A 19,386-nucleotide genomic window follows, 5' to 3' on the forward strand; every position below is an offset into this window, starting at 1 on the left:
AATTAGTTTTTCCAGATAGTATAAGGGGCTACAGTGGTAGGAGAAGGGGAAAGAAGTCCCAGTGCAATGCAGCATTTTGCACACAATTAGCAAATCACTTCAGAGAATGGACAATCCAGCCAATCCCAAGGAGGTGCCTCTAGAATCTTCATCTAGGAGGCACATGAGTTGCCTTTTTGACTGTGGGAGAAAGTGGCTTATGTTAGCCTCTGAAGAGCCTCCAGTCCCACCCCAACCACTATGTCTATCGAATACATGCAGGGATGCTTTCACTTGGTACTTTTTCCACCCCACTGATTTGAAATCTAGTGTTTCTCAATTAAAATGTTTCAGAGTAGACAGACAAACCTCCCTCACCAAAGTTTACCTGTTCTGCCAGCAGGCTGTACGTTTAGATGGGCATGCTATGCATTTGTGAGGGATGTAACCATATCTGCTGAATCCACTTACAAGACTAATGGATTTTCCCTGTGAAGACTCTCTTAACAGTGAGAAAAGTACCCTCACGTGCTTCTCATGGCTTCACATTCCTTTGCTACGTAAACAGATCTATCCTCCTTCACCTAGTTATTGTCACCGTTCCACTTTTTCCATAAACACACACCCTTATCCAACTTATCTCATGCTTTGCTTGCAACCTTCTTCTCTGTGAGCCCTTTGGAGACAGGGATCTACCGTATTCTTTTATCCACCACTTTCTATACATTGCTTTAATAACTTTGGAAGACCTAGTACTACTATTATATATGGCTTTTCAGTATGATAGGATTAATCCCCCACCACACTCTTACAATGTTTCCGTGCTCTCTCCTCCCCATCATCTGTACTGTGTTTTAAAAAAACACTGAGGCAGGGAGCACTGCGAAGCTCTTTGAGGAGGACATTCCAAAGCAGAGGAGTTACAACTGAAAAGGCCCCGTCTCTAGTACCTGCCAACTGCATGTGTTAGTGGAGGGGCCTGTGATGAGCAGAGGGCCCTGGAAGGTTCATATGGGCAAATGCATTCCGACAGATATCCCGACCCCAAGCCATGAAGAGCTTTAAAGGTCAAGACCAGCACCTTAAATCTAGCCTGGAAGTGTATCAGTAACCAATGAAGCTGCAGGATAGATGTGTCACTCATCTGAAGGCACTTGCACCCATAAGCATCCTTTCAGCAGCATTCTGGACCAGCGGAAGCTTCCAAACAGTCTTCAAGGGCAGCCACAAGTAGAGCACATTGGAGTAATCCAATCTGGATGTCTACCAAAGCATGAGTGACTGAGATCAGGTCCAACTCCTCCAGTTAGGGTCGCAGCTGGTGTACCAGGCATAGCTGGTAAAAAGCACCTCTGCACTCTGCTGCCACCTGCACCTTTAATGACAATGTCAGGTCCAGAAGTGCCCCCAAGCTGTGGAGTTTGTCTTTTAGAGGGAGTGTGACCCCATTCAAAACCAGATTTACCTCACTACTTAGATGATACGTTTTACCAAACCAGAGCACTTCCGTCTTATCTGAATTAAGTTTCTACTTGTTTGCCGCCAACCAGTCCAGTACAGCCTCCAAATCCTGGTTCAGAGCATCCACTGCCTCCCCGGTGTCTGCTGACTTCAATAGCTGGAGCTAGGTGTCATCCTCACTGCAACCCACACCCATGGATGATTCCTCTCGGAGGTTTCATGTAGATGTTAAACAGCATAGGGGACAGAAGAGAACCCTGTGGCACCACATAGGTCAAAGGCAGGCATTCCCCAGCACCACCTTCTGAGTACAGCCCTCTAGAAGCCACCATATAACTATGCCCCCAAGTCCCAACCTGGAGACACAACCCAGAAGGATACCATGGTTGATGGTATTGAAAGTCACACTCCCTCCATCTCCCCACATAGGTAATCTACCATGGTGAACAAGACAGTTTCGATCCCACATCCAGGCCAGAAGCTAGACTGGAAAGGATCTAAGTAATCAGAGTCATTCAAGGCTGCCTGGAGCTGAGATGCCACCATGCTTTCAAACGCTTTGCCCAAGAAGGGGAGATCAAACACTATTCGAAGGTTACTTCAATCTGGGCCCAATGAGGGCTTTTTTTTTTTTTTTTTTTAGGAATGGCCTAATGACTGCCTCCTTCAGCTGAGGAGGGGATCATCCCCCTGCTTCAGGCAGGCAATCACCACCCATGCACCCAGTCCCTCCCTAGCAGCCTTCACCAACCATGAAGGGCAAGGGTCAAGCATGCATATGGTAGCGTCAGCCTGCCAAGCAACCTGTCCACATCCTCAGGCAACACTGTTTGAAAACCATCCAGATGGCAACATCCAGTTCTGGTGTTGCAAAAACCTTAGCATCCATGATAGAATGGATGAGAGTGACTTTATCGGCAAAATGTAACAAATGCAAACTGATCACAGCAGGCTGCTGAGGGTCCTGTTTGATGGGCTCACATAGGAGACCTCAAACTATTAAAAAAAAGCTCCACTGGACAACACTGAGTAGTTACGATGGTGGTGGAAAATAAGATTTCTTTGCTGCCATCACAGCCATAGAATAGGGCCTAATATGGGTTCTAGCCTGCGTTCAGTCACATTCATTCTGCATTTTCTGACTATGACTATCAAGCCGTCTGCTTCACTGTCCACAACTCACCTGGTACCAAGGAGTTGCTTGGACCTGACGGGTTGGGAAAGGATGCCAAGGCATGTGTCAATTGCTGACCCATCTCCTCATATCAGAGGGAGACCAGGGCATCAACAGGACTATCCACTCTCTCAGCAGGAACTGCCCCCCCACCGAGCCATCAGGAATCCATTCGGATCCATAAGCCTCTGAAGGCGGAACATCCTAACAGGCCCCCCACCCCAGCAGAGGTGTACTGGGTCCACCCAATCTTCACCAGATAGTAATCCATCCATGGCAATGGTATTAAGGCCCCCTGGACTATTCACAGAGCACCAAGTCGAGTATGGATTGCCACATGTGTGGAACCAGAAATCAGTTGAGACAAGCCTATGGTCATCATGGAGGACATGAAGTCCCAAGCTGCACCAGACAAGGTGGTCTCAGCATGGACAAAGTCCAGAGGCTAACAACCTCGGGGTCCTCAATGCCACATCCAAAACAGTTCAGGCAGGGAACAGTTCAGGCTACCAACAGAATCCCAACTTTGTCTTGCAATCCCAGCACTGCATGCAGGCACTCAAACAGGTCAGAATGGCAGACAATGTATCTGGTGAAGGGGATGGTCTCCCGATGAACCAGGGCAAACCTACCTCCCCACCCACCCTGCCTTGGCCAGTGCTGCTCCCAGAAACCCAGTGGGCACAGCTGGGAGTGAATGACATCTCCCCTCTCATCCAACCAGGTCTCTGTAATGCATGCCGGGTCAATGTGCTAATCCAGGATAACCTCCTGGATGGCTATAGTCGTTGCATTTATGGACTTGGCATTTATTATTCAGCTTCAGGCAAGGTGGGCTGCTGGGAGAGTTACTGGGATCTCCGTGGATGGGAGAAGGACCAGATGGTGCGATGGCTTTGATATAGCCAATGCACTTCCCCCTCACCTAGCATGTCCTACTCCCACTGCCATATTGCCCTCTGCTAAGGACCACCTCAATTGGAAGGGCCTTCTCCAAAGTAAACCCACCCCCACACAGTGAAGAGCAACACCTTCATAATCACAGGACATTAAAAAATAACCCTCCTATAAAAACAGAGGAAATATTCTAGATAAACCCCACCCCTTCTGGTGCTTTGGCCAGATCATCATTATTTGCATACTTCAGTAAGCAACAAAATGTTTCTCTGGTAAGTTTTTTATTTTATTTTAAATCACTGATTTTTAAGATGCTTGTAAGTCACCTAGAAAGATTTTAAGTGGGGGAGTACAGAAATATATTGTGGACATATGATCAGATATGGAAGCAACGTTTGATTCCTAATTCCATTCCATTTGATTCCTAATTGAAATCTCTACCTGGGATGTAGTATAGATTGCAACGGCGGTTCCGGGGGATGGGGGGCAGCTGGTACTGCAGACTCACCCTTATTGAGGGCATAACCCCTTTTAGTAATTTGGCCTACAGGCTCATTGAAGCACATTCTGTTCCCATTCATTTAACTAGCGGTCAGCCTGGAAAGGCTATTTTTAGCTACAGTCTGTTAAGACTTCCTTTATCAAGTAACTATTTCGCTAAAAGGATAATTTATAAGTTAACTGCTACACTGTACACATCCACCAGATCCAGCTTCTCTATGGCTAGAAAACACGCCTCCACACACACCTCTGCTACCGGGGGTTAAAGCCTGCCCTGCTAAATTGGGTTCAATTCCTCTGAAAATGCCCTTTGCTCATGCAAAGGGCCACAGAAACCAGAGCCCTCTGGTCTCTTCAGGACCTGCTATGCAAAGATATTCCAAAGAAACACAAAAGGCATTAGCTTCATTTAAATACTGCCTGTCTATTGATTAAAAGATAACAGGGTGGGGTGGGGTGAGGTGAGGGGGAAGAGATATTGTTACAGGAGAACAGTCAACTGCTGTTTTCGCAAGGCCAATGCAAAGGCTAACAGGACAGCTGCTGCCCTGTGAAAATGCTTTCAAGTCCTACTGGAATATCCTAAACTGCAGATTTACATCTGTACCTCAAATGCTAATAGTTGTTTGTTATTTTTCTTTGTAAACCACCCTGAGCCATTTTTGGAAGGGCAGTATAGAAATTGAATTAATAATAATAATTCTGCGACGATATCTATAACAACAGCAACAACATTGATAATAAAATTCAGCCATCCCAGGTCCTTGGGAAGGACTCGATGTCTGGATAAAACAAACCAGTCAATAACACCTGTCTGACTGTGTAAACAAGAAATAATAGAGAGAAATAGTTCCTGTTTGTGCAATTACTGAGCAGCACTTAACCTTTTAAGCAAGTTTCCAACACACAGCAATAGATCCAGGAAACTGGCTAAATTGTTTTTGCGCAGCATTGTAAATATGCAACACATTTTACTCAGTCTTGATAGCCTTTAAAGAACACACTCAATACAAATAGAACTTGACTTTTAACTCTAACACATAAAAATGCACAAAGTTAACAGGATAAGTTCGCTTGTCAGAACAAGTTTTACTGGAGACAACTTCTGTTTAGTTGCCATATGGAAGTACTGTGTTACTTTGGGCTAGGGATGTGCAATTTGATTTATGCACAGATCAATTCAAGCCAAATTGGGGCAAAACATGGATTTGGTCATGAATCAAATCACCCCTTAAATGAAAAGGCCGATATGAGGTCAAATCGAATCATCCCTAATTCAACATGAATCAATCTGTGCGATTCAAGCAGCCATGTTGGTGGGCTTTTTGCTCTTGCCAACTGTTTTTCTAGTACTGGCTTCCAATTGACTTGAGATCTTGCTTAGCTTGTCATCATTCAAATCAAGTGTTGGCATGGGCAACTGTGCCCCAGCTGGGGGGAGGGGGAAACACTTTTGGGGGGAATTTCAAAGTGTATTCAAAGGGACTGGGAGCCAGGGCCAGTATAAAAGAATTGCAACAAGGTATGGATTACTTTAAACCACAAATGGATTTACGAGGTAGTGACATGTTAAAATTTTATGAAATAAGATCCAGAAATGTAGTTTTCAAAAATATGACAGGTTCTCCTTTTGAAATAAAATCAGAAATGTTCCTCCACCATGATTAGTTACTGTCATCCACTGTTTTCTTATAACTAAACCTTGTTTGTAGATAAGTTGCATTGCACTTTTATTTGTGATTTCCCATTGTTTTGGGAGGCGGGCACAATATATAGCAATGCTGGTGAACAGACCACCAGTCTTTTCTGCACTCGCTAGGTGTACTTCAGATTACAATTCAGTTGCAATTTACAAGCTTGATTACTGCTACACCTTTCAAAAGGTTTTAATCTCTTTTTCCATAGGTCTCGCCCATGGAACTCATTAAGTTAGTTTATTGCAGTGAGCCTATTTCTTGGAAACAAGTTCTTCCACATACACTTGGGGGTGAGAGGAAAGAATGTATGAATAGTCTGTTGCGTTCATGTAATATATAGGAGGGAGACAGATAGACATGGGCAATATTCTTTTTATCCCAGTTATGTAACAATTTGTCCTCTAGTTAATTGCTCCAAAGATAAATGTTATTTATGTTTTCTAAATTGACTTCATGGGTGTGAATCCATCTGTTATCACATGGCAGTTTATTTTACTATATCTATGCAACAGCCAACTTATCAGATTGTTTTCCAAGCATTCCCTTTCCCTACAACAGAAGTGGGCACCTTGATCAATGCCATCAATCATGTAACATAAGCCATAGAGTGACAACTAATTTTTACATTTCATAAACACACTGAAATCAGACGAGATTAGCAGAAAGCACTATATAAATGTTTAGATTCTATTTATGTACACGACATCTTCCAGCGAATGGGAGCACAGGTCCCAGCTTCAAGGGGCTTCCAATCTTACATAACCATATAAACTCAATGTTTGCTCAAAACACACAGCTCAGCTTCCACACATGTGTATGTACAAGGCAAGTATAATGCCCATGATGATCAGCTACAGTACCACGAAGAGCTCTGCATATTTACCTGATCTTTCCTTCGGTCTATACAACCTCCCACACAATTCATTTACCATTTACCTGGAACAAAACCTCATTCTGAATGAGAAATGTTCTAGCTACTAAATATTTTGAAGTGTTTGTGTATACAAAAAGAAGTCATACTTCCTGATGATCTACAGATACTAATTTTTGCATATACAGTTCTGCCCCTGAAGTTAGATAATGCACTACTTTTTACATCAGAATATGCTTGGGGAACAGTTTGGTTTTTTTACAAAAAATTCTGAATATTTTAACTTATTCTTCTCAGATAACAATCAGATTGAAAATTTACCATATATGGTCATTAAATAAAATGAATAATGGTTAAAGTAGAAATCCTACAAGTTTTGAACTATTCTTTAACTTCCTTTTTGTAAGCATATTGATAAAAAAAAATTCTATTGCATATATTTAATTTCTTCAACTTGCCTATAAGTATAATCTGCACAAAATGACTTTGCCCAGTCAATAGCAGGCCTCACCTACTAGTCCTGTATATTTGAGAGGAAACTATTGAAGTTGTTTTAGCTGAGCCCTTAGGCTTAGGCTGTTGTGCAAATATAGCACACAAATGGATTTTTAATCTTCAGTTTAAGTTTGATTCAAACATGCAACCACCTAAAAACAGGTTTTCTATGACATGGCAAGAAGGGGCTCCTGACACAGCTGCAGCCATTTGCACAAATGGCTTGGATGTAAGAGCCTCTCTGTGGCTGCATTTTAAGCTGGCATCCTCATGGGTGCTTGTGCATTTGGGACTCAGTCAAGCACTTTCTTGGAAAGCAAGCAAGCAAGCCTACATTAAGATCAACATGAAGACAAGATTGGAAAGAGTACATGGACTTCTCCCAATCACTTGTTTCCACAGGCAGTTAATTGATAAATTAGTAGACAGGGAATTAATCTCTAAAGCAAACCTTGGGATTATAGCTTCAAAAGTACTATAGAGCCAGAGATACTTGTCAGTTCAATGTTGAAAGCACAATTAGATCTCATCAAGGAATACAGGTGAAACTCGGAAAATTAGAATATCGTGCAAAAGTCCATTAATTTCAATAATGCAAATTAAAAGGTGAAACTGATATATGAGACAGATGCATTACATGCAAAGCAAGATAAGTCAAGCCTTAATTTGTTATAATTGTGATGATCATGGCGTACAGCTCATGAGAACCCCAAATCCACAATCTCAGAAAATTAGAATATTACATGGAACCAGGAAGACAAGGATTGAAGAATAGAACAATATCGGACCTCTGAAAAGTATAAGCATGCATATGTATTCAGTACTTGGTTTGGGCCCCTTTTGCAGCAATTACTGCCTAAATGTGGCGTGGCATGGATGCTATCAGCCTGTGGCACTGATGAGGTATTATGGAAGACCAGGATGCTTCATTAGCGGCCTTCAGCAATTCTGCATTGTTTGGTCTCATGTCTCTCATCCTTCTCTTGGCAATGCCCCATAGATTCTCTATGGGGTCAGGTCAGGCGAGTTTGCTGGCCAATCAAGCACAGTACACTGTATACTTTTCAGAGGTCCGATATTGTTCTTTTCTTCAATCCTTGTCTTCTTGGTTCCATGTAATATTCTAATTTTCTGAGATTGTGGATTTGGGGTTTTCATGAGCTGTACGCCATGATCATCACAATTATAACAAATTAAGGCTTGACTTACCTCGCTTTGCATGTAATGCGTCTGTCTCATATATCAGTTTCACCTTTTAATTTGCATTACTGAAATTAATGGACTTTTGCACGATATTCTAATTTTCCGAGTTTCACCTCTAGAATATCAAATCAAGGAAATTGCCTTCATGCTGTCACCCAGATCTAAGTCCAGACTGTGCAAGAACAAACATCTATACATCAGGGTACCTGCATTAATATAATTGCTTGCAAAAGTGAGGCTGTGAGGGAATCTGCCAAGACTCCAGTCCATACCTGGGCCTGCAAGGGCTCAGGCAAAGATTTAGCCCAAACATCACTTACAACCAAGTTCAGGCCACATGAGAGAACAAAGAGACCAGACAGGATGCCTTTTAACAATCGTGTGGGGGAAGTGTTCTTGCGATACTCCCTGACCCTTACAGAAGCTTACAGTTCAGTAAGCAATCATGGTCTGACCAACAAGGGGCTCTGTTGCAGCATACCCAGTGCTAGATTTCCCTCCTCTCCGCTTTTGTCCTCAACTCTCCCTGTTCAAAACTTGACAGGAACTAGGAGCATCAATGATACATTTGCATGCCTCATAGGAAACTGCCTTTTACTAAGTCAGACCACTGGTCCATTTAAACTCAGTATTGTCTATACTGACTGCCAGTGGCTCTCCAAGGTGACAGGCAGGAGTGTCTCCCAGCTCTACCTGGAGATACCAGGAAATGAACCAAATGTTGCTTGGCAAAAGAGATTCATGCTCGCTACCACAAGACCATCTCTCCTACCAGCTCCAGTCCTACCAGTAGCAAAGACCTCTGAAGTCACTGCAAAAACAACCAATTGCTTAATCCTATACATGCCTACTCAGAAGCAAGCCTTACTTTGCTCGATGGGGTTACAGAGAAGCATGTCCAGGAGTCCAAACTGCCTATTTGTGAATTACTGAAGTTCCGTCTAGACAAGACACAGTGTTCCAATATCTCACTGACTAGCCTAAAATAGTGTGAAGCATGTCATGGAAAAAGTTTAGGGGCATACATATCTCTTGACGTCACAATTACCATGCACACCCACCCCTTCCTCTGAGGCAGATGTGTGCTTTAACTTCCACATTAATCTAGTTTTAGGCATATAAGTGAGTTGAGACCAGTTGCATATTTTTAAAATGGGACACAAGAAACTAGTGGGGAAAGGAGCCCACTTCAGAAGAAAAGCTGGAGCCTAGAATTTTCAAAATGGTTTTAAAGAAGTCAAAACTACTCGAGAAAGTGATATGAAATCTCAGGCATTTAACTATTGAAAGCTCCAATTGCAGGAGAGGGTCATGTGCTTACTCACACTCTTTCATCATGCCTATGTCAACACAACGCTTCAGCCGGCAGGCCTGGCAGTGTCGCCGGTTATCTTTGGTAATTTTACAGTCGCCATTGAATGGACATGTGAACATTGCTTTCCTTTTCATGCTCCTCCTGAAAAAAACAAACACAGAATATGTCATTTTGGCCTGCACACTGTTAGGAAAAGGCATAACTCATGATCTTTTGCATGGATACCGTTCTGAAAGACAAACAGTGTGGTAGAACTGCATACAAAACCAGCTGTCCTCCCAAAGGTAACATGCAAGTACTTACCAGGCATAGGATAAATCCCCTATATAGCTACTGTTCTGTTTCTAAGTAATCTAGTCATTTTAAAAATCTGCCCTGCTACTATACTTCAAAGACATAACAAATGTGCATGTCTTCATGGTTTTCTTTCTAAAAGCACGTAATTTATGGACTGCATGCAGAAAAACCACAGGGTCTTAACGGATACAGTTTGTACGATAAACAGGAAAACATTAACCAAATGGCTTAAACAGCCCTGTCTAAACTTAGACAACTACAATGAAACTGGATAGGGCACAAAAACTAGAGACCAGGCAATCAAAAAACCCAAGATGTAGTACTGAGCAATTTATATACATTTCTCACAACCTTATGTAAATCCTAGGAAAGTATCGCATAGTAGCATGAGTGTGTGTTGTGACTCACTGGTTTGTCACGTGTTCTCATAGATATAGGCAATATATATGAAGTAGATTGAAAGTAGAGTAAACCAGCGTGGTGCAGTGGTTATAGTGCTGGACTAGGACCGGGGAGACCCGAGTTCGAATCCCCATTCAGCCATGATACTAGCTGGGTGACTCTGGGCCAGTCACTTCTCTCACAGCCTACCCTACTTCACAGGGTTGTTGTGAGGAGAATCCCAATTATGTAGTACACTGCTCTGGGCTTCTTGGAGGAAGAGCAGGACATAAATGTAAAAATAAATAAAAAATGGCAGACTTATGCCCTCCCAATATGTACACAGGTTGAATTACACTGGGGGAAAAACCAACCAACCAACTGGGTAAAGGTTAATGGCAATACAAAAACCAATGGGAGACATGCACATCTTGGATTCCAAACACTCCAAACATTCCAAAATGCACTACAGAATCAAAAGGGTCAACACTGGCTGGTTCGTGCCCATACAATATGCTTTTAAGGCCAGCTACTAAAATAAATCTAGCTTCACCCAGGAATAATAGGGTGAAGCTATATGAGCTATAAGATGCTTTTTAGATTTTAAGGTACACTATTTTCTAAATAGGAGAATAGATGCAGGAAGCCAGGTTTGGGAAGTGGTCTATTTTTCTTACTCCCAACCAGTGTTTACAGCAATAGGTATCTAAACATTAATGTGCTTGGCAGCATGATTGTATGTAATCAGCTAGAACTTGGGGGTTGTGGGGAGTGGGAGGAAGAGAAGAAAGCAGGTTGCCTGCTCCTTCTTCAGCCATACATAGCTGGTGTGCACATACTAGCATCACACAGTTGAAAGAGATGCTGAAAGTTTTCTGATCCACTCCCCTGCTCAGTACAGGAAATTGCTCCATCTACCCTAACAGACAGCTGCCACATGTTTCAAGCAGCCTAGGCTTGAAAACCTCTTGCAAAGAAAAGCCCACCACTGTGCAAGGCAAACTATTCCCCTGCTGAACAGCATTAAGTTAGGAAACTCCTAATGTCTAGCCTGAATTCGCTTCTTTGTAGTTTCAACCAATTAGCTCTGGTCCTGCCTTCAGGAGGAACAGAGAACAATTCTGCTCCTCCTCTTCTGCAGTAGCCCTACAGATAACTTTATGTCATCTCTAACTTTGACAAGCATCCCCTCTAGTCACTCATCCAGGACTTGTATGAAAACAGTACAGAGCCCTGCAATACTCCCTTTTGATACCTTGTTCCAAGCCGATTTGGAGCCACCAGGTTCAGCTATCAAGCAAATCCTGGAAGTCTGAGACTAGCCCTCTGCTACAAGCTGTTTGTGGCAGCATCATAAAAGCAAGAAGCGCACAGAACTGTATGGCCTCCCTGTTTGTTGAGAAGCCCCCCAAAGCCACTGGTCCCAACAAGCTACTCAATTTGCTATGGTCACTAAGATACTGAAAAACAGCCATTTGGATGACCAAGTCTTAGGGCTAAAAAACATACAACAGGTCTACTCACAACACAGTAGTACCTGCACAGAGAGTTAACAGAGAATACATAATGGTGTTAACACACCTAAATGCTGATAATTATGTAATTAGCATGTATACTCACAACAGTTATACAATCATGTCTGTTTCCAAATTTAATTTAGTAATCAAAGTCTATAAAGGCAAGTGGCCCAGACAGACTCTGACGAGACACTGATCATCATCACGCTACAGACAAAGTATTCTAGTGTTTTAAAGAGACAGGCGAGGCCCTGGAAGCTTGGAAGTTATCTTTGTGGCTTATTGGCTAAAGGGATTCAGAGAGCAACAAGAGTTTTGTATCTTGCTTCCAATAAGACAGATGCAGCAGGCAGGACAGTGACCAACAAGTTGTTTCTCAGATTGTGAAACAGCTTTTGCCTCTCACTTTTCTCTCCATTCTGCCTCTTCTTCTTGTATCCTCCTTTCCCCATTCCCTCTCCATGAGAGAAAGAAACTGGAAGGTGACTGTCACTGAAGGATACAACAAAAAGGTACTAACATTTGACTGGGAATCAGCAGCTTTTCCTTAGTTCCAGCCGAAGGTGCCATTGGAAGAGAGACACTTTCCCTCACTACGATATGAAACGCACCTTAACCATCTCAGCTAATCTTATCTTAACTAATCAATCATCTCATGGGCTTGTATTGCCAAAGGACAGCAAGTTACAGTCCAAGCATGATAAAATACCTGAAAGTGGAAGAACTGTTATAAAATAAAATAAATATTCACTCATCAACAGGGAAAAAACTTCCAACTTCATTTTGTATGCCTATTCATACCACCACTCTGATTCTCACTAGGGTGAAAGTTATTCTAATTCATGTTATGCTTTCAGTACACAGCAGAAACACAAAAATATCCTACCTAGAAAACAGATGTGTTTAGGTGAGTGTTATTGTCTATGCTGGCAACAAAATTATAGATCAAATACAAGGGGACCAGACTTCCCACCCACAGTTACACAACAAGGACATACAAACTGTCTGGCTCCATCCATCGCAAATTTATTTTACCTGCTTACAATTTAGATCATTTGAAATTTTATCCCAGGGGAGGAAAAAAGCGAGAGAAAACCAGCATCTCTCTACAGAGATTAACTGATTTGGTGTTACTACCTTTCCTAGAGTGGGGAAATCCACTATGCCCTGCTCACTGGTAGGAAAGCAAACATGTACAAATCAACAATGATAGACTGACTAGCATTTACGGGCTGTTTTTAAGGTCACCCAGGTCCTAAATGCATTTTGTCTCTGCATTTTCTTCTTTTGTCCTTTAAGGGGGGAAATGGTATTTTCCATTCAGGGCCAGTTATTTATACAAATATATTTATAGCCTACTTCAAAGTCCACAAAGTGAGCCACAATATAAAAGTTAAAATGCAAAGCATTAAAATTTACAAACAGCTAAAACAGTAGGCTATTAAACAGTTAAGCCAACAGCTCCCAATTCATTACAACCCAAAGGAGAGTCTAAAAAGGTTTTTTGATTACACTTTTATAAGGGGTGATCTGGTGTATCCCTGGAGGGTGGGGGACCACCAAGGTGGCCCTACTGGCAGTAATCATCAAACACATCTTAGATGTTGAAGCGAAGATTCATCACCAGATCTCAAAACTCAGGTAACTAACTATCTGCTGAAGCCTTAAACCATTCTCATGGTTACCAGTTTTCAGCCAAATTCAATATGCTGATCTTAACTGACAAAGCCTTAGATGGCCCAGGTCCAGGACGCTTGAGACATTTTTTAAAAAGCTACTCCCCTCAAGCGTCCTGGACCTGGGCCATCTAAGGCGTTGACAGTTAAGATCAGCATTTTGAGTTCGGCTGAAAACTGGTAACCATGAGAATTCTTGCAACTCAGTTGAAATATGCTTCACAGAATTAACTATAGAAAGGAACCATGTTGCTGTATTTTGGACCACTTGAAGCGTCCAAACTGTCTTCAGCAGCAGCCCCACATAAAGCGAATTACAGCGGCCAAGTTGAAAGTTTACTAGGGCATGTGCAGCTAAATCTATATGCAACTGATTGCACACAGTGAAGAAGAAAAGTAATTTCAACATATTACCAGGAACTGTTTGCATCTTATACCAAGTCACTGGTCCAGTGCAAGGAGGATAATTAGGTCCAGGGTTCAATTTTCTGCTTCACCAGCCAGGGAAGGTTTCTCTTGAGAGCATGTGAGGTGCACATGCTGTCAAGAGAAAACAGAAGCTAAAACCAGGAAATAATCAATAGTTGTAAATATTGTTGTTGCCCATTTTGTTTGCACGTCAGCTTCTCCCATGTCTTCCAGAAGTAAACTGCTTGCCAGATTACCAGGGATTCTCTGGTGTGTGCAGTAAAAAGAAGTGCTTAGAGCACTTTTTAATACATGTAATATCCAATGAGATGGAACCATCACCACCATTCAACAGTGAAGTTTTTTTTAAATAAGTGGCCTGTGCTGTCAGCTAGCTGTGGCTGCCATCCTGCACCAGTTTGTTCCAAGGCAAGGCACAGTTCACTGATTACCTAGGACCAGATTTGGATAGGTTCATGGGCCAATGTGATCCCTAACTTCCACCTGACAGCTAGAGCACTTTCCCCAACTGCATGTTAAAAGCCACAGCTGCCACCACCGGTTGATCTATGGCTCACATAGTGCAGCATGTGAATGCACATGTGTAAGTGGTGGTGGATTTGATTTAGAGTCATTTTGACTTGGAGAATGTACCAAGTTACTGTCAATCTTTTCTGAAATTGCTGGGATGACAACAAGTGGCTTCAAGGTAAGATGCTCAGTGTTCACCCATTCCTGTTTTATCTGGATCTTGAAAAGCTGGGAGCCAATCCACTCTACACAGCAATGCCAGCTGCCACAAGTATACTCATTTTTGGAATAGCAGAGTAGTCTAAAGAACGAATGGAAATGCAGGTTTGGAACAATGCCAGAATATGCACAAGAGAACCCCTTTTGGTCACTGTTTTCTGGCCCACACCCACTGCATATTTACAGACGTGAATTTATGTTTCATGCTTTGCTGCTCCAAATACTGTCAGACATGTGGCAAACACTGCGTAGAGTGTGAATCCAGCATGCACAGCATTAAAAGTTGAGATGCACTGTTAACTGCCAGCATTGTCCACAAGCATGCACCAAAACATGTCAAATTAGGTGAGAGAATGCTAACTGAAAACAAGTTTTTAAAATTGGATTGCCTTGAAGATGTGTGTTAAAAGGTTGGAAAGCTGAAAATAGTCTCTGCAACTAAGATGACAAAAAGCTTTTTATGAAATAAAACTGTTACTGTCACCCGATACAGAAAACTGCTTTACCGCTTCATACAGCATGACAATGGCTTGGCTCCCCAAAGAAACATAGGAAATTGCCTACTGAGTCAGACCATTGGTCCATCTAGCTCAGTACTGTCTACACAGACTGGCAGTAGTTTCTCAAAGGTCGCAGGCAGGAGTCTCTTCCAGCCTTATCTTAGAGATGTCAGAGAAGGAACTTTGGACCTTCCGCATGAAAATGCTTTCCCCAGAGCAGCCCCATACCCTAAAGGGAACGTCTTACAGTGATCATATGCAGTCTTCCATCCAAATGCAAACCAGGGTAGAGCCTGCTTAGCAAGTGGGAAAATTCATGTTTGCTGCTTTAAGACCAGATCTCCTTATGAGAAGAATCCATATACAGAGTTCTGACTGGTACACTTCTATTGATCTTGCCTTCGATCAGTAAGTTGCCTCGCCCCTAGCTAATTTGAGTCATGTCCAATTAACCACTTGGATACATCATGCTGCCCTAGTTTGAGCAGCACCCTCACCTCAAGGAATTTGGGCCTTTATGCATTACACCACCTTTTCCCCACCCAGACTATACAGGCTCTGCTTTGCAGATCAGGAATTTAAGGCAGTGCAACAGTCAGGTATATTTTACTTTTAGAAATCTTTTGTCTTTTTTTTTTTTAAACTGAAAAATGCGAAGAGAACCCACCCTATATAAAGGGAAACTGAGCTTTGGGATAGGAAAGGATAAGCTACAGAACTGCTCAGGAAATCTTGGAATCTACTGACATAAGCTAGAGTAGAAAGGAGGATTGACATCTTCTAGCTCCACAGTTATCATATTAAATGGAAACCTCTCCTAGCCTCTAAGCCAAATAGAGACAAACTTCTCTGGCATCTACAGCTAAATATGTAGGATTAGGTTAGTCCTTTAAGTTTACCGCGGAACACTTTGATGCTCCCAGATTATATATGCCGAGGCCCACAAGTTTTGGCCAGCCTTCGTAGCCAGCCTAAATTTGTACTTGTCATGGCTCCATCAGGAAGAGTGGTGGTGGTAGTCTCATCCGATGTTGAGCAACTTGAAGGACTGAGACCCAGCAAAACTGCTTGTAGCAATCCCCAGTGCTCCTCACCAGCTCTGAGCTAGGGAGGGAAGTGGTATTCATCCCTGGCAATGCTGGGCCTTCTGTATTAAGAAAGTAGCAACAAGTCTGATTCCCAAGAGTCTCTGAAATCAATGCAGCAAGAGGGAGAATCTTCACCCCACTCTAGATTCAGGTTACCCCAATGCTGTAATCTTACCAGACTGAAATACATGCTTGCCAGTGCTGAGATGGTTAATATATTTGTAGATCCTTGTCTAGTACATGTTATAAATGAAGTGAAGACTACTTCCAAGCACACAGAGCCAGACCTTGTGCATGACAGACTAACCTATCAATAGCTGTAATGGATGTCAAGGGATGGTGGAATGGAGAGAAGGCGCCTAGTCTCAACTGTTGGTTGGTATATGAAGAAGAGAGGACATTTCTCCAATAGAAGAGAACTAATCAAAATGCTAGTATATGTGGCTTCCCTGAAGTACATTCTAGAACATCTCTGAATAGTTTGTTGCTAGGAATCTGTGTGTCAATCCATTTGTAAGAGTGAAGCAGTTGTGAACAGTGTTCTTTCAGGTTTAAAGTGCACAGAAATTAAGCAGCAAGTACCCCAGTTTTTTCCTACCAAAACATACATTTCTCACAGACCTTCATCAAACCCTTTTGAAGAAGGATGAAGGGCACACTGTTCAAACTATATAATCACAATCAGGAGAGGAAAATGTCCAGAGGGGTAGGTAATTATGAAACAGGCATCTCATTTCCAACGTCATCGTTTGGTCTCAAGATACCATTATCATTGCTTTGAAGCAAATAGCTTAGTTCAGGTTTCTCCTAGCACACCCATTACCCAAGTGACAATGCATTTTCAAGGTCAGATAATGCCGCAGGGATGTTTAGGTTTGACCCTGTGCATCATTCAGGCCACTGACGATCCGGCAGGTACCAGTATGTCAAACACACTAATCTGTATTTGCTTTTAGCACAGGTTTAAAAAATGATCTAGTGTTGGAATTACTAGAGACCAACATCCTTGTCAAACTCACCCCATAGTTAATCACCAATATTGTGCCACATTTATGAGCCAGAATTAGATGTTACAAGAGATAGAGCTGCTGCCGTCCAGTGTTTGTTTCTTCCCTCTTTCTGGCAACATCATGCCAAACACTGCATGATACTAGATATCAACACAATGAGTTTCCCTGTCCCTACTTCATATGATTGATAGAATGCACAGGACTGTGATGTCACAGGTTGTGTTATACTAGTTGTCAATGGGAAGAGGAGAGAAAGAATGCTTCTAGATGGCAAAAAAAAAAAAAGAACTTAACTAAATTCTAGGCTGTTAGCAGTGTTCTGTGGCAAGACCCCATGCAAAAGGGATGGCAACACACACACCCCCGCCATACATACATACTAACATGCCCCTGCTTCCACCACTTCTCTCTCTCTTTTTTAAGCACCAAGGAGTATGGAAAAGTCTGATGAAATGGACAAAGCCCATCAATTTCACCTTCTGGTGATAGCAGGAGCTGGCCAGATTAGGTGTTGCTGGAGCGAGAGAGAAGAGACTACCCACAGACACCAGCAATTAAAAGATGATTCCCCCATGTCACTTGAGATAATAGTGCTATATATCTGAAAGGAATGTGCTTCAATTGCAGTGAACAACATCAATACTGGAGAAAATGGCTACTGGTACTACTACTACCCAAAGAGACACAAACTGGCAGTACCGCCATGTCTCTTTCAAATTTAATTCTGCCCTAGTTTGAGTCTACCAAAGTTTACAGTCCCCAAGCACTGACTGATATGCTTCCTCTTTTGTTAATAAGACAGAATCTCTACCGAGCACCACACCACACCCCAAGTACTTCTATACTACAAGTCACTCTAAACAATTTTTCTGGTATGATAAGGCAGATTACTCAGATCAGGGATGGGATGATAAGAGGTCTAATTCACCCCATCACTAATAGCTGGGGCACGTAACAAGAATTTTAGAAAGAAGTAAAATTAGCAAGCCAATGTACAGGCAAACCTCGTTACTCATGGGAGGTTCCGTTCCTCGCCTACTACCACAATGAAACCACGAGTAGCGAGGCATTGTGCCTATGGAAAATGGGGGTGGGGGTGGTTTAGATTCCAGAAAGGAGGGGGAGGTTAAAGAAAACAGCAAAAAGGTGAAAGTACCTGACAGTATTTACTGTAGAATGCTCTGTGGGGTCTGCATGTGCCCAGGAATGCCTCCAAAACCAGTAAATATTACGGGGGGAAATTTAGCAGAAGAGCCACAAAATGGTTTCGTTTCTTAAAATGGCAGCCAGAAATTACCCCTGTGGTCATTTCCAACCTTCTAGGAACTACAAGTGTCAACCCTTTCGTATCAGAGGATATTGAAGTCTTTTTGCCACACACGTATACATGAAACCGTGAATAGCAGTTCCGCATACAAGGTTTGCCTGTACTTGATTAGAATACAGGTTTCAAGATTTCCTCCCATGTTTCTTCTAACTGAATTGATCTTCTCTTCCCACCCTTCAGCTCAACCCCTCAATCTATTTTCAGTATTTCTCAGCTCCCTCCACTTGATGTATCTTATCTATGTTACGTTGTAAGTTGGTGGGCAGGAGTTCCGGTTGCTTGATTTTTCCTTATATATTTTCCAGCTGCCTAGGCAATAATATGATACTGTATTCAAATGCTTTGTGCGTATGTATACTATTTTGAAATTGCTATGCTGCAGGTTAAATATCTAAGGTGCAGCTTCTGAAAGTGAATGGTGGGATGAGAGAGATGATTCTAGGGCTATTCAGAAGAAACTGTCAGAGTTATATTGATGAAATGTTCTTTCTACAAGTAGGCTGGTGGATTTATATTGGGAAAGCTAAATAAAGCACAACAAAAGTTACAGGTAGCAATTCAAAATAATTCTAAGCAGAGTACCTCTAAAGTAGGGAAGACAACTAAAGGTTGGAGGTGGTGGAGGAAACAGCAGGTTCTGCGTGGAGAAGCACACTGAAAGTAATCACCTCCATGTAGTGCCAGGGGATGGTATATTTTGGTCAGAATCAGAAATTTTGATGCACAGACCTAACAGATAGCCTAGAAACTGTTTCACCCACTCCTTTATTCTACCTGTTTGGGGACACAGCCAGAATCCTGCTTGCTACTGAAGATAAGAGGAAATGGCAGGCAAAGGG

The 19,386-nt window shown here is 42.4% G+C and overlaps 1 protein-coding gene across 4 annotated transcripts in view; it reads right to left on the bottom strand.

Moving 5' to 3' along the window:
* VDR (vitamin D receptor) overlaps positions 1-19,386 on the bottom strand; it is a 137,912-nt gene that overhangs the window by 44,040 nt on the left and 74,486 nt on the right. For all 4 annotated transcript variants that reach the window (XR_008317638.1, XM_053302580.1, XM_053302579.1 and 1 more), the window contains one exon: positions 9,604-9,734. Coding sequence is in view for 3 of the 4 variants with exons in the window: in XM_053302580.1 (XP_053158555.1) it covers positions 9,604-9,734 (131 nt within the window). In the remaining variant the exon portion in view is untranslated. The remainder of the gene's footprint in view (positions 1-9,603; positions 9,735-19,386) is intronic.

This window comes from Hemicordylus capensis, chromosome 2, assembly GCF_027244095.1.
Source record: "Hemicordylus capensis ecotype Gifberg chromosome 2, rHemCap1.1.pri, whole genome shotgun sequence".
Classification (NCBI taxonomy): domain Eukaryota; kingdom Metazoa; phylum Chordata; class Lepidosauria; order Squamata; family Cordylidae; genus Hemicordylus; species Hemicordylus capensis.